Source organism: Bombina bombina, chromosome 6 (assembly GCF_027579735.1).
Source record: "Bombina bombina isolate aBomBom1 chromosome 6, aBomBom1.pri, whole genome shotgun sequence".
Lineage (NCBI taxonomy): Eukaryota > Metazoa > Chordata > Amphibia > Anura > Bombinatoridae > Bombina > Bombina bombina.
The window spans coordinates 208896123-208913538 of record NC_069504.1 but is presented as its reverse complement, the minus strand read 5'-3'; the positions used below and the strand labels follow the sequence as shown (position 1 = coordinate 208913538).

Below are 17416 nucleotides of genomic sequence, written 5' to 3'. Positions count from 1 at the left end.
ATCTGTGCACAAAATCAAAGCAAATATATCATTACATTTATAACAAAGGATTGGTAATGTTCTACAGCTGCTGGATTCCATTCTTTTTTTTTTTTTTTTTTTTTTTTTTAAGTCTTGGCCTCTATACTAATGGAGCAATGTTCTTGATGCTGTATTCTAATCTATCAGATATGTGGACACAATAACTTCAATAACTGTGCAAGTATTCTTTACAATATATTGAAAATTCTTTTAGTATTTACAAAGTGAATAGACAGAAATAGTTTAGTATGTCCTGAATATCTTAAACTTGTAGGGGTTACTTACGTCTTTATGTAACCCCTACATGATATCTGTAAGGAAATATTGATGTATAAGAAAGAAGCAATGTTTCTTATTCATTCTATTATTGTTTAAATAGATATGTGGAAACATAATCCATGGCAATGACTCTTTTATATGAATTAAGATCATAAAGTACAATAAGATATGTTTTGATTAGCTGAAAAATGTACAATGGTTGTGATATTTTTGTATGTATCTGACAATAGTGCTTTTATTGCTGATGAAAATGGAGTTTAATGAAACCTTTCAATTATAATAGAAGATTTTTTATTTTCACACATATGGATAAAAAACATTAAGCATTTTATTTTTCAAATAATCAGCCTTTCTGCCCAGGTCTTCTGCAGCTGCTGATTGACTGTTAAACCCATATCCTTCTGTGGTAATGGGACAAGTATTAGTGCTAGTTTCAGGCATTAATCTATTTCTAATAATATTTGTCTCTTTCGGGATGGTATAACAGGTTTATTGTAATTCTGATGTGGTCCTATTGTTTTAAAATATTAAAAGGACATGGTACCCAAATGTTGAATCACCTAAAAGGTATGCAGCATAGCTGTGAAAGGCTGTCTAGAAAATATCATATGAACATCTCTATGTAAAATAGAAAGATCTTCACATTTTCTCAGTAGCTATATCCCATTGTTAAAGGGACACTCAATCAGAATTAAACTTTCATTATTCAGATAGAACATGCCATTTTAAAAAAACTTCCCAATTTACTTCCATTAACTAAATGTGCACAGTCTTTTTATATTTAAACTTTTTGAGTCAATAGCTCCTACTGAGCATGTGCAAGATTAAGTGTGTATGCATTTGTTATTGGCTGATGGCTGTCACGTGGTACGTGTATGCATTTGTGATTGGCTGATGACTGTCACATGGTACAGGGGGAGTGGAAAAAGACATAACTTTTAAAATTGTCAGAAAAAAAATCTACTACTCATGTGAAGTTCAGTCTAAGTGCTAAGGCATTGTCTTGTTATCTTGCATTTGTTGATTATGCAAATTTACTGTGTTGACTGGTCCTTTAAGGGAGTTTAACAATGGGATATGAGCTTGCATCTGACATGTGCCAGCGCAGTCATGTTATTTCCTTACTCAAAAAATCTCATGAGACCACAGTAAAACACAGTGTGACATCAGCACTGATGAAGCTGATTGGCTGTTGTTGTTTTTTTTACTTGCAGCTTGACAGTAGCTGAAGGGTAACTTTTCACAGAAAACTTACTATTGTGAGCAGAAGAAATTTTGAGGTTTACATAGGGATGTTATGTGATATTTTCTTGTCAGTGTTTTTGCAGTTATGCTGAATCACTTTTAAGTGATTTGGCATATAGCTATTATGTCCCTTTAACAGAACCCATCCAGTACTGACCTCAGTTGTGTGGAAGCTGCTGCCAGGAATCATAAGTGATTATACTTAAAAGTTTATACAAGAACACAAGTTAAGTGTTCTATGAGAAAACAAACATGTTAGTCCATGAGGATGTAAGGAGAAACATATAAACTGGCAATTAAGTCAATGTAATCCATTTCTGAGTTTTGAAAAGGCTTTTGATACAGTGCCCCATAGGGGATTATTATATACATTTGACAATCAACTGGTTAACACATAGGGAAGTGTTGTAGTAAAAGGATCAAAATCTAATAGGGCTAAAATTGTCCTCAGGGATTCCTCAGAGGTGTTCTCGTGGATTGTATAAGGCCCAGTCCTTTTCAACATCTCTATTGACCTAAATAATGTTTCCATTTTTGCTAATGATACTAAATAATGCAGGGTAATTAATACAGAAAAGGATGAACCTGTTCTACAAAAACACTTAAGAGTGATCTAAACAAGGAAAATAAGAGATTATCTCAGATAGGTGTAACATATGGGGAAGAAATCTACCTATTTAAATAGAACAAAACAAGTAATTTTCAGTAGGAACAGATTTAGGCTTTCTTGTAGATAAAATAAAAAAAATCTATTGCCCTCAGTAAAGTAGCCATGGCGCATACACTGAAGAGACATGGGTTTTGGGTTCCCCCAGCTGACTTTATATTAGTTTACTACTTTTAACAATTTCTTTTTTTTTTTTTTTTTTTTAAATGTCAGGTATCTGAAAATTCAATACATCTTTATCTTGTGTCAGCATCCTCCACTACAAATAACTATTGTTACTATACTATAAATATATTTATTATTTATCAGCCACATACATTAAATTATCATTTACTGCAAAATATTTAACAGAAGATACCCATACCTGTCAGAAAGGAGAAAAGGGCAGATGTCAGGAACTGGTGGAGTGCAAGGTCTGAGTTTGGCCAGAGCCATGATGTGTTCAAACGTGATATCTGTCTGTGTGCTAACATTAACCAGTTGAACCTCTTGCATCACTCCATGGACTTTATTAAGAGGTGCTCTTCTTAAAACTTGCACTACAATTGGTTCTTTAGCATTACGAAAGGCTTCAACAGCTTCTTCATGGGTAGCTTTGGTAAGATCCTTCCCATTAACCTAGAATAAAACCCATTTGCAACAAATCAGAAAGCATAGAAGTAAATTTTTGAAACTGATAATGAATTTACACAGAGACGTACCCACACCCTGGTATGTATCACACCTTTGAAATTAATTAAAAAGTATTTACCTTTAATTTATTTTGGTTGATCTTTAAATTTAAATTTTTATTTTTTAATTTCTCTTTAAAGTGATGGTAAACTCTACACTTTTTAAAATCAGATCTGGGATGTTAGTGATATTGTAGATGGAGTTTCATTCATCAGTTGTAAGGAAGATGCGCTATAACTTACTTTTTAATATAGATATGAAATTCAAATAGCCCGCACTCTGCCGCACACTTCAAAAGTCAATTTTTCTGTGAGCTAATGGTTTGAATTGTTGTCCAATCAGCACTCTCCCCATGTGGCACTTTTGTTGTAGCTAATTCAAATCATTAGCTCACAGAAAAAAATACTTTTGAAGAAGGTGGCGGAGTGTGTGGGGATTTGTATTTTAAAGAGATATTAAAATGAAGTTATAGCACATCTTCATTACAACTGATGAATGAAACTCTATCTAAAATATTACTAACATTCCCGATCTAATTTTAAAAAAGGGGAGCATTTATCATCACTTTAAAGTACCAAAGATATTTGAGTCTGATATATTTTTCATATCACAATCCTTCTTTTTACAAACAAATTATTTTTCACATTTTCTTATTAAGTTCTTCATAAAATGGTATGGAACCAGTAGGTAACTAAATCACAAGCTGTTTAGTTTAATCTCGTCTGGGTCGCTTTCTGAATTCTCGCAATACCCATGCCTCTCAGAAATTTCCGATAGGCACCAATGTTTGTAACAGCAATCTTATATTTACAAAATTTCATCAAAGTATGGCTCCGTCTTCAGAAGTGTCATTTAAATGAAAAACATTTGGTAAAAAATAAAATAGTATTTTTTTGATTTGTGTGATTGTACTAAAAAAAAATAAAAAAAATACTCATTATCTGTGATAAACGTATCAATTTCCAAATCACAATCAGTTATTTAAAGGAACACTGAACCCAAATTTTTTCTTTCATGATTCAGATAGAGCATGAACTTTTAAGTAACTTTCTAATTTACTCCTGTTATCAAATTTTCTTCATTCTCTTGGTTTCTTTATTTGAAATGCAAGAATAAGTTTAGATGCCGTCACATTTTTGATGAACAACCTGGGTTGTTCTTGCTGATTTTCCAATTAATGGTAAAACTGTATAGAAATTATACACACCCTATGGATTGTAAATCTAACTGTAAGGGCATTTTCCCTAAAAAAATATATATATATATATTAAGCTGTAAAATGTTGGGGGGGTGTCATTTGCAGATGTTTTGTGAGACTTGTTTCAGGTGCAGCATGGTTCTCCCATTTATATCCTGGAATTAAAGAGACTTGAAATTCAACAATGTTTGATTTGTCTCTATCAGAAAATGATCAGTAGAGTCCCAGGTTGTATACAGTCATGCATATCCTGTTTCTTTAACATCATATTTTATTAACTTTTTCTTTTTTTGCCCCCCCAAAAATGTATTCGTAACGTACAATTGTTGCTCTTTCATATACATGACAGGAAAATAATAAAGGGACAGCGAAGTAAAAAATGTAACTTTAATGATTCAGATAGCGCATGCAATTTTAAACAACTTTCCAATTTACATCTATTATAAAATTTGGTTTGTTCTATTGGTATCCTTTGTTGAAGAGTAATGATAGGTAGGTTGATATGGGCACATGTCTATAGCAGTCTATGGCAGCAGTGTTTGTAACTATAACATTTCTATAAACATTGTGGCAATGCTGCCAGATGGTTAAAGACACATGCACGCTCCTGAGCTCACATAGAATTACTCTTTAAGGATACCAAGAGAACTAAGCAAAATTAATAAATAAATACAAGTAAATTGAAAACTTTTCTGCAAAGTAGTCTTGAGGCTGGTTTTTTGAATGAGAAAGAGTTTTCAATTTTTGTAACTGACTACCCTGTGGTACCTGTATTGTACCTTCTTCCAAAGGTTCATAAGACCCTCACGAACCCTCCGGGCAGACCTATTGTGTCTGCCCGAGGTTCGGTCCTTACCACTATAGCCATCTATATTGATTCACACCTTTAGAATGTGGTCAAGAACACCAGGGCGTATTTACAGAATTTGCCTAGTCTATTGAGAATACTTAGAGGGTATTCTGATTTACAACAAGATGACATTCTAGTCACCATGGATGTTGAAAGTCTCTACATGGTGATCCCCCATGTTGGTGGGATTGAGGCTGTCAGGTCCATGGTGACTGGAAATACCCATTATTGTGGGCCACCTATTGAATTTCTCTGCACACTGCTTACTTTTTGCCTTGAGAAGAATTGCTTCAAATTTGAAGATAACTATTATTTACAGGTGGCCGGCACTGCCTTGGGTTCGAATGTGGCACCCACTTACTCCAACATCTACATGGCCTGGTACAAACAGGAATTGATGAAACCATTCGAGCACCCACAAGTGAAATATTACACACATTATATTGATGATGTCTTTTTGATTTGGAGGGGGAGTGAACTGATGTTTCGTGAGTGGGTGTCACATTTGAACCACATGGAAAGCCCCATACGGTTCAAGCTAGAATTCCATCTCATGAATGTACATTTTCTGGATCAATGTGTGTTTAAGGTTGCTGACTCTGGTGGTATGCGGTTCGGTACATCTTTGTACACTAAGCCTACACACCGCAACTCATTATTGGATGCCAGAAGTTTCCCCCCCTAAACACCAGAAGAAAGGTGTTCTTACCTCCCAACTTACTCGTGTCTTGAGAAATAACAGTGAGACACCCTTGAGGTTGACCCAATTAAACGAGATGGGTGAGAAGCTGAACAAAAGAGGTTATGCAAAGGTTGAAATAAGTACCATTCAGGAAATACTATTGAACACTGATGTCACCAGAAGCACTAGTACCCCTACTAAGGACACTGGCGAACAACTCAATTTGATTACCACCTATACACCTGGTTGTGAGCAGCTTACAGGAGCAGTACGTAGACGCTGGCCAGTGGTGGAGACCGACCCTACACTACCATTTCGCAGTATGTCAGCCCCTAGGCTGGTCTACCGCAGAGCTAGAAACCTTAGGGATGTTTTGGTCAAATCCGATCCGGTTAGCCATTACCATAAGGAAACATGGCTGAAATCGTCCAAAATGGGATGCTTTCCCTGTTGCAACTGTACTACCTGCAATAGCATGTCGAAAGGTGATACTTTTCAGCACCCACACAAGAACCAGAGATACAAGATTAACTATCGATTAAGCTGTACAAGCAGGTTTGTTATTTACATGCTGGTTTGCCCGTGCTCTAGTGTGTATGTGGGGAAAACGACAACTTCCTTTCAGGATAGGATGGCGAACCACAGGTATGCTATTCGTGAAGCATAAAATCAGGTGAATCCGATCAACCTGTTGCACGCCACTGTGTAAAGCATAAACATTCTGTCTCAAGTATCAGGTCGATGTTGATAGACCATGTACCACCTATGCCGAGAGGTGGCAACAGGGCTAGGAGACTCTTACAGTTAGAAAGTAGGTGCATCTACAGACTGGACACTTTGGCTCCAAGGGGCCTGAATATGTCACTTGACTTCAGCCCATTCTACTAATCTGTACTGCCCATTTTTGGAATACCCACTTGGGTCCATTGGACTTGCCTCTTTCTTCAGCAGGGTGATCACTATGTGGAAAGTTTCTAATAATACTCCATGGAGACGTGTTGCTCCTGGATGTTGTTTACGATCTAATGTTGGTTGCTAGATTAAGGCTGAGTATATTCCCATTTGTTGAGGGTCCGCTGTATCCCTTATCCCCTATATAAGAATCATTTAGTTATCCATTTTTTTTCTAACTTGTCATTTGCTGTATCTATCCTCATATTAATGGATCTAAGTTGCCTGTTTCTCAGTACGTTTCGTTTTGTGGGTTGAGTGTTCGTCACTCAAAAATCTTTTTGTTATGATCCGTTAGTTGATCTGACTGACTTGACTACACAGTGTGCGTGCTGATTGGGCATCTGTCATCTATGATGTTCTGCCACCACCCGTCTATACCTGTTGTATATTATTTTCAGAGTATCGTCGGCTATTTTGTTTATTTACCATTGGTTGCCTTTGACTACCTAAATGTCCTGTGAGCAGGCACAGTCCACGCATGCGCATTGCCGCAGCATGGATTCTTTGGGTAGTAGTCAGACGCTCTGCCGCTTAGCATAACAGACGTTATTATGACAATGTCGTGCCATGCGTCATCACGCTAGGGACGTTAACATGTCTATGTGACGTCATTGCTCCAAACAGGAAGACGTGAGCGGATGGGTGGCGGGAAAGCTTATCCAACTTTGGCTTTATAAGGGGTATGTTTTTAAATGTGTGTTAGCTGATTTTAGGTGCATGATTGCATTATTTCTGATGTTGTGTGACATTTGACAAAGGCACGATTTGGTGCCGAAACGTTATGTCTTTCACTTTTAATATATATCTCAATTCAAACAACAAGGGTCAGGGAAATGCAAGACATTTGCAGACTTAAAACAGGCATTCGGGATAGCGAATAGAGATTTTTTTGCTCTTTTACAAGCCTGACATTTTGTTCAAGTATTTGCCTATAATAGTATAGAGGAGGAAGCCTGGCGTATCTTAGACCCAGTGCTGAACCTCTTCAGAGCCGGTAAATACTCTATCTCATTAATATATAAAATAATTATGAGGTTTTTTTTAGGACAATTAAATGTGCAAAAAATTGCACATGCATGGCAGATTTCACCAGATACCATTCACAAAAGCTTTAAATTAGCAGATATCGCAACACTCTCCTCTTCGTGGAGAAAATCACACACTAAACTTTTAAATAGAATATATATCACACCAAAAATCAAGGCTAGATGAGATAAGTCAGGAACTTATTGTCATAAATGTAAGGCACCAAAAGCAGACATATGTCATTGTTTTTGGAGCTGCCCTAAAATAAAGAAATTCTTGTATAAAATCAACTATTGGGCAAATAAAATTAACCGAAATTACATGCAAATAATGGGTAACCATGTATTTTTTTTCATAGATGGCCAAAAAAAAATTACTTTAAAAACGGTCACCAATTAAATGCCATAATTATGGTGGGCAGACTATTGATTCTGAAATATTGGAAATCTATTAAAGCACCTAGCTTGACAGAATTTAATCTGAAACTTAAAAATCAGATAATTATGGAGCAAATAGACACTTCAATAAATTCAGAAACTCAAATCAAACGATTCTTCTATAAATGGAAGAGCGTAATCATAAACTACCCTAAAGAAACACAAATGCAGCTAATTGCACCTTTCAAGGGCACTGTGTACCTTGAGTTGGCCATAGCAGACAATGAATTCCCAGATCTATAGACTGGGGGAGGCAGAAGAGAGGGAGGGGGTGGCAGGAGAGGGAGGTACCCCAGTCATATTTATTTATTTATTTTTTATTATTTTTTTCTCTCCTTCCCCTTGTTTTTTTTTTTTTGTTTTTTTTTCCTTCTAAATCTGTTAGCAGGTATGACATTTTATAATAGGTATGTCTAGCAAAGGCAACTTTTGAGTTATATCATGTCATTTGTTACTTATGTAATATTAACATGCTATTACTGTTTTATTTTATTTTTTTCCCCTCTTCGGTTCTTTTTTTGTCAACATGTATCTTGAGTTGGTGTACAAATAATAAAAAAAGAAATCATTACACTATGTATTATTCATCATTTTAAATAGATTTGACCTTTTATTTCTTTTTTATACTTCATTTGTGCAGTATCCATTAATTCCTGTCACAGCACTAAAAGGAGGCTGTGGTCTCTACAGGAAGTTTTATCTAGCTTGAGTTTAGAAAACTTTGAGTAATATGAGCTGGTTTACTATTAAGTGAATAGACTAGATAAACAGGTAGTGAGATGAACCCATCCTCAAAAGAGGCAGAATGCAACCTATGTTGTCAACATGCCAGCTCTCTTATCACCCTAAGGGCAGTGGCTATACTGCGAATTTCTGAGTGCTTATTTTGCAAGTAAGTTGTTTGCTATCTATATATATATAAATATATATATATATATATATATATATATATGTATATAAATATGTATATATACTATATATATATATATATATATATATATATATATATATATATATATATATATATAAAAATATATATATTTCACAATCTGTTTCTTTTTATGTTGATTTTGATTTAGCATATTTGTTAATAGAAAAAAAAGAACATTGAGGTGTAATCAAGAAACTACTTATGATAAGTGTATCTTGTATTTCCCTATAGGACACATCTAGATAGTTTGATGGAACATGCTGAAGAGAGAGTCAATCTAGATGTTATACATAGTTAAACGGACAGTCAACCCAAAAATTACTGTTACTTATTTAGATTAGTTAATTAACAATGTTTACATCAGACTCTAGCCCAATTTTCATCTAAATAAACATTGGCAGAAAATACACTTACTAGATCTCATCTGGCCGTTTTGAAATGGCCACCTGACTCCTCCTTCTCTGATGTCTCCCAAAAGCTTGAACTGCAGCACTAGTACAGGATCCTCTCGTCCCTGCGCGCTCCTTTCATTCAGTTCATTGAGACACTCATATGGCACCCCCCCTCACACTATCTCCCCTCACTTTCTTTCAGCAGAACGTTCTGTCTGCACTAACACACCCACACGCTTAGCAGCAACGAGATACACTAGAGATATCAATCTCTAAGATGTCACAGTAGTATTCCCACAATAAAAACGTAACTGTGAATACATTTAATGAAACATCTATTTAAAAAGCATCCCATTTTTATACAAATGTAAATCAATATACGCTCCCACTAAACTAAACAGAGTGGAAGTGTATTCCCAACCGTCCATCTATTTACATAACAAACCCGCTCTAAGCCATCCCACATACACCGGTGCTTTTCAGTAGTGAACAATCTCCAACCACCACTGCTGTTAAAAAGAGCCCCACAAGCAGAACTTCAGATTTTCACAGCTAGTGCTCCCCCGACCACATGCTCACCGTTCTCCGATCCTCCTCGGCCATACACCCCCGCACACAGAGCAAAGATCAAAGAGCACTTGTTGTGAGAAGTGCTAGTGCTCTGTGATCTTCGCTCTGTGTGCGGGGGTGCTGGCCGAGGAGGACCGGAGAACGGTGAGCATGTGGTCGGGAGAGCACTAGCTGTGAAAATCTGAAGTTCTGCTTGTGGGGCTCTTTTTAACAGCAGTGGTGGTTGGAGATCGTTCACTACTGAAAAGCACCGCTGTATGTGGGATGGCTTAGAGCGGGTTTGTTATGTAAATAGATGGACAGTTGGGCATACACTTCCTCTCTGTTTAGTTTAGTGGGAGCGTATATTGATTTACATTTGTATAAAATGGGATGCTTTTTAAATAGATGTTTCATTAAATGTATCAACAGCTACGTTTTTATTGTGGGAATACTACTGTGACATCTTAGAGATTGATATCTCTAGTGTATCTCATTGCTGCTAAGCGTGTGGGTGTGTTAGTGCAGACAGAACGTTCTGCTGAAAGAAAGTGAGGGGAGATAGTGTGAGGGGGGGTGCCATACGAGTGTCTCAATGAACTGAATGAAAGGAGCGCGCAGGGACGAGAGGATCCTGTACTAGTGCTGCAGTTCAAGCTTTTGGGAAACGTCAGAGAAGGAGGAGTCAGGTGGCCATTTCAAAATGGCCAGATGAGATCTAGTAAGTCTATTTTCTGCCAAAGTTTATTTAGATGAAAATTGGGCTAGAGTTTGATGTAAAGATTGTTAATTAACTAATCTAAATAAGTAACAGTAATTTTTGGGTTGACTATCCCTTTAATGTATTATTTATTCAATAGCATTTGGTCCTCACAAGTACATTCCCATATGAGGAATACGACTTAAGCATGCTTTGATACACTTCTCTGTATGTGATATCACTTGAGGACAAAAAAAACTACAGTTAGAGAAACATCAGAAAGAGTCTATTATTTTAGTATTGAATAATTCATATTTGGATACTAATGCAGAATACAGAATATGTTCTTGCCTTTAGGATATTTTGCCAAAAGGTATTTTACAACAACACTAAAAAATATTTCCATTGATACACGTAAACTTTTAACCTACGCTGATGTCAGAGACATTAATACGCAATATGAACTACAGCAAAGTTTTAGCATTTTAAAGACTCATGCACTGCACTTGAACTTTCTTTAACTTGAGTTAAACGAAGACTTGTCTTCATTACTGGTAACGTATTTAACGTTTCACCAGTAAGTGAAAGATATGACCTTTAAGCAGTTCAGTCTTGTTCAATTTTATATGATGTAAGCAGTTATGGCATAACACACTCTCGCAGAAGTTCATCACTATACTCTTAGCCTGAATTAAAGGTCACAGATATATAAATCAAGACTTTCACTATTAAAAAATATATTTAATTGCATTTATCCCAAGGCAGCTGTCTTAGTATGTTACAATATATAGTAAACAGAACCTATTATATTCAAAGCTTTTCTTTCTTCTTAAATATTTTTTGCCCGCCATACTAATGGGTTATGAAAATGAAATTTTTCACTTAATTGTCGGAAATTATATATCCTTTTTTATGAGAAATAAATATAGAGATTTAGTAGCAATGGAAAAAAGAACTTATTCATGTAAACTGTAGATATGTTTTGAAACCGCATTACGAAGAATGTATAAAGCAACAAAAACAGACTAAGGGGTCGATTTATGAAACAGCGGATTTTGCTTCCGACCCACTCCACTTTCATGAAGCGAAAGTTAAGAAGCAGCGGTCATAAGACCGCTGCTCCTTAACTCGTCTGCCACCTCTGTGGCGGCGGACAGCAATCAGCCTGATCAGATATGATTGGGTTGATTGACACCCCCTGCTAGAGGCTGAGAAATGCTTGTGCAAAGATAAATGCTGACGTATGCATTTATCGATGTGCGGTGGACATGATCCGCTACAGCTAAATCAGCCCCTAATACTTGATTGGGTCTGCTATTGTCAGAGTGCTTAACCTCTATTTTAGAGAAATAAAGGGTGGACAACCTTTCTTAGCCTCCTTTGTCTGTAAGAGCAAACTGAGGTTTTGTGCAGCCGTGAAGCTGTTCAGTAACACTGATAGCTTGGAAAGCAACTACATTTTTCGGCCATGCAAGAAAATGTCAAGATTAACCAAACAGCATTGTAACAAGTATGTCTGTGTCTTTTGTGTGTGCATATGTTTCCAATCAAAATTAAGTGTGTTTCTGCTGCAAAAAAAGTTTTTAAGATCTATTATAAAGAAGGAAACATTACATCCACTAAAGGACAATTATTTGACTTAAAAGAAATTTAAAAAATACAGATACAGTGTTCCCTCTTTTCAAACAAGAAAATGTACTTTCTTTAACAAGTACAATATAAAGAAAATAATATATAGTTTAGCCACAGTCACCAAGCTCACGTTCATTTTCTGTATTTAATTTACCAGCAGTTTCTACGGATCATATATACATTTAAGTTGAAAAAAAAAAAGCTTCAACAACACATTTAAAGGGACACTGAACCCAAAAAAATTATTTTCTGATTCAGATAGAACATGCAATTTTAAGCAACTTTCTAATTTACTCCTATTATCATTTTTTCTTCGTTCTCTTGCTATCTTTATTTGAAAAAGAAGGCATCTAAGCTTTTTTATTAGTTCAGCACTCTGGATAGCACTTTTTTATTGGTGGATGAATTTATCCACCAATCAGCAAGAACAACCCAGGTTGTTCACCAAAAATGGCCCGGCATCTAAACTTACATTCTTGCATTTCAAATAAAGATACCAAGAGAATAAAGAAAATTTGATAATAGGAGTAAATTAGAAAGTTGCTTAAAATGTCATGCTCTATCTGAATCACGAAAGAATAAAATTGGGTTCAGTGTCCCTTTAAGTCTAAGGGGCCTATCTATCAAGCTCCGAAAGGCCCGTGTTTCTGGCGAGTCTTCAGACTCGCCAGAAACAGCAGTTATGAAGCAGCGGTCACAAAGACCGCTGCTCCATAACCCTGTCCGCCTGCTCTGAGCAGGCGGACAGGAATCGCCACAATTCAACCCGATCGAGTATTGATTGACACCTCCCTGCTGGCGGCGAGTCTGCAGGAGGCGGCGTTGCACCAGCAACTCTTGTGAGCTGCTGGTGCAATGCTGAATATGGAGAGCGTATTGCTCTCCGCATTCAGCGAGGTGTTGCAGGCCTGATCCGCACTGTTGGATCAGGTCCGCAAGACCTTTGTTAAATTGGGGCCTAAGTTTCTACTATAGTGATACAAACAACTGTTGTATTAATTAGGATTGATTGGTGTGGAATTCAGAGGGCTCTACTTATCAAGTGTCAGGCAGACGAAGTTCGCTATCACGAGCTTCCATTGCCCGACCTTCCCGTATTTAACATTGCAAAATGCTGCCCCCTGTTTGTGCATGGCCAATCATGTGCAAACAAGGGCTGTCACTCATTCTGATCAGATTGAATCAGGATGATTGAAATCTGCCACACAGAGTCCATAGTGCCATCACACTAAAGTAGTTTGGGTTGAGTCCAACTAAAACTCATTGGTGTTATATATTTTTTTTCACATGACATTGTGAAAAGGGTAGAACTCAATGTAATTCTAACTTACCTATGACCTATTTTCATCCAACTTTGCACTGTTAAAGTGGCAAGTATTTTAAAATCATTTTCAAAAATAAGCAAAATGACTTACATAGCTCTGCTTTCTGGAGTAGACTGATCCACCCCCCCCCCCCTTATCAGTGTTTAGCATCAGAAACACAGGCATTGTATTTTAACAGCAGCTAATTTGCTTCTAGGCATGTTCCAGCAGGTAATGACTGTTAAAGATCTTGTATTCTACCATAGCAATGGTGGCTATATATGCAGCCATAAAAGGAATTGTGTGGGGAGAGTTAGAGCTGTACAATTTGGACACTTAAAAGTAAGTGTTAATGGAAGGCACTGCAGTATAAATTAGCAGGTAAAGTAATTAAAGTACATATTATTATATTTTGTCTCTTTCCCAACTTGTTTTATGTCTCTTTTTTTTTTTAACTTTTTGCACCACACAGGGTCAAAACATTCTATATTATACAGTCTCATAACAAAGAAAGACAAAGTTCTGTACTAAAGTTAGTAATTTTCTCAAAAATCAGTTTAACTGCTGGATTTTAAATTCTTCCTTTTCCCCTGAAAGGGGAAAACGACACGGACAAACAAATAAACAAACAAAAACCAGGAAAGGGGAAAAGAAGGGAGAGAGAAAAAACAGAGAAAAAGAAGAATGAAGAGAGAAAAAACAAAAAAACCCACATACCCCCCCCCCCACCCTCACCCCCCTGCAACCCACCCAGCGTACATTTTCAAAGATCCTCAATCCATGACTGAGGAAAGACATTTAATAGTGTCAATTCGGCAAAACTAATTGACTGCAAAAATGGGTAAAGAATCCGTTTCTGGAGTGGTCTTGGATAAGTTAGAATAGATGGAGTCCACTTCCATAAAAAGTTCTTAATCCTATTTTCTGCCGCATTCTTAAGATTATACGATTCATATACTATTTGTTCCTGGATACATTTAAAAATCATAGCTAGCCCTGGTACGTGCTTAGCCTTCCAATTTTTAAGCAAGCAGCCTCTAAACAGGAGTATAATAGTATTAAGGCTATTTATAGTACTATTACTGACAGCATTTTGTGGAGGAACCAAGAGCAAAACTTCCTCCAAGGACAGTCCTATTGAAACTTTGCATAGTTTATTAAACCAGAAAATTATCTTTAGCCAGAGCTGTCTCACTCTAGGACAAGAACAAAACATATGACCTGTATCCGCTTTATTATAATGACAGCGTGGACATCTGCTAACCATTGTTATATAAAACTTAGATAATCTAAGTGGAGATAAATAGAAATTATTGATCAACTTCATGTGCGATTCCTTCATGCCCATTGGGACTCCACATTTATGAAGAGAGTCAAAACTCTGTTTTATTTTTTTATGATCCAGTGTAGGCATTAGTGAAGACCAAGAATTACAGATATTATCTAAATATAGCAAGCTTTGTTTATTCAACATAATATCATATAACAATGAGATCGATGAATCTCCTGCCAGAAATTTTTTAATAAAAAGTCTAATATCTGACCATGCGATTGATAAAGGAAACAGCCAATTTTGTGAGAAAAAGAAATGGCGGATTTGGAAATATGCAAACAAGTTCGCTTTGGGTAGCTCATATTTATTAAACAAAAATCGACATGTATGTATTTGATAGTTTCCATCTAATAACTGATGTTTTATGTCTCTTTAACTACATAAAGAATAAAACTCAGTTTAAAAATGCCAACAACGGACTCTTTAAATAGTCAGTTATAAAATATACTCATGATGTCCAACACTGGCTTCCCTTGTAATAAATCTTCTAATATACAGAGCATAATTTGTAGCATAAACAATATATACAATATATTTCTTGGCAGTAAGCATTTAGATGGCCATTTATTCAGGAACATTTATAGGATGTTGCTAATAAACGTAATTAAATTATTGGTGTAATTTTACCATAATGAATTTCAAACTGAGCATTTAAATGATACTAGTTTAAAACACATTTTGTGCTGTTATTTTTAACGCATCAACTGTTTTGTCAGCTATTACAAGATTTCTTAATATATTAAGAAAAAATATATTAAAAAAAAAAAATGAAACAATTTTTTTTTGATAATTAAAACAGGAAATAAGCAGCCTGGGTATTGAGACATCATATCATGCACAAGCAAATTTAAAAACAATGTATTAACATTATAACTGCAAGGTATGTATATCAGTAATAATCATAATAATAAAAAAATGCATCCTATATTTAATTTTAAAGAAGTTTTATTGTCAGTCATTGCAGAGTGTTGTCAAGTATAACCAATGTTAATCTTTTAAGCACTAAAACATAAAAAATATCTATCATAGCAACTTGAAAACAAAGATATATTATGTCTGTTGGAGATGTCTGACCTTTTTATTTACAATATTATTAAGAGACATTTCTAAATATGTTGAGAGATCTTTACAAAGACTTAAGTGATAGGAGAGATTTCAGAAAGAGAGGTCATTTTCACAAATCCATACAGTGAAATGTTCTGAGCCCATAGCTTTTAAATATTTTATGTTTAACCAAAATATAAATATAAACATATATATATACATACACAGTAATGTGCAAAACTCTTAGGCCACCATTAGATTTGTTGTTTTAGCAAAGTTTTAATGACCATCCATATTTATTTTTCGATCACTTTATTAAGATACAAACAGAAAATACAGGAAATATGTACACGAAATATAAAAAAACAACACAATTTTCTGAACAAAATGGCATCTTCAGGCAAAAATTGGTATTTAGTGTGACCTCCCTTGCCACTAAGCACATCTTGAACTATTTTAGGGAGACTGTCCTAAGTGTTCTGAAGTAATCTTGTGGTATATTATATCAGGTTTCTTCCAGCACTTCCAGAGTACTTCTTTAGATTTAGGTTGTCTTTTATTTATTTCTCTGTCCAGGTTATCCCATACTGACTCTATAATATTCAGGTCTGGACTCTGTGGAGACCATTCCATTACTGTCAGTGTTTTATCAGCTGTTTTTGTCTTCAAATATGATTTCACTGCATTAGCAGTGTGCTTGGGTTTGTTATCATGCTGAAACAACAAATCGTATGGTGGCCTAAGACGTTTTCACAATACTGTATATGTGTATATATATATATATATATATATATATATTATATTTTTTGAGAATAAATAGAATATATTCTTCTATGTGAAGAACGTTGGAATGTGAAATATTCATATTTCATGTCAGGTTTAGCTCTCTTGAATACAATTAGGTGGGGTTAGCAAGCGAGTATGGGTGTTTTTTTTGCAGTTTGCAAGCTCCATTGAAGTCTATGGGGAATACTTTATTGCATTCTCTGTATTCATAGTTCCACTTTTTGCGTGCATCGAGTTTTTGCTCTCGTGTTAACTATTTCCTTTAAATCATAATGCAACGCAGCCCAATGCAAGCAAAAAGCCTCCATCTTGCCAAGTTAACGTGTGAGTGGGAGAGCTAAATAGTTGCTCCACTGCTAACATACATCAGTACATTGATCCCTTAAGGCAGGGCTCAACAAACCCAGTAGCCAGGGAGCCACTGGCTCCTAGAATTTTACCCTTGGCTCCCAACTTTTTGGGGTTATTCTCCACATATCTATATACAAATACCACTTTCTGGCTCCTAAAATTATGCCTGGCTCCTAAAGAGTGCTACTGGCTCCTAAACTTTAAACAGATTTGTTGACTCCTGCCTTAAAGGGACATTAAACCCAAATTTTTCTTTCACGATTCAGACAGAGAATTCAATTTCAAACAAAATTCCAATTTACCTCTATTATCTAATGTGCTTCATTATTTAGATATCCTTTGTTAAAGAAATAGCAATGCACA

The 17416-nt window shown here is 35.7% G+C and overlaps 1 protein-coding gene across 1 annotated transcript in view; it reads right to left on the bottom strand.

The window, feature by feature from the left end:
• PDZRN4 (PDZ domain containing ring finger 4) overlaps positions 1-17416 on the bottom strand; it is a 209298-nt gene that overhangs the window by 90969 nt on the left and 100913 nt on the right. The window contains exon 2 of the mRNA XM_053719782.1: positions 2577-2830. Within this exon, the coding sequence (XP_053575757.1) occupies positions 2577-2830 (254 nt within the window). The remainder of the gene's footprint in view (positions 1-2576; positions 2831-17416) is intronic.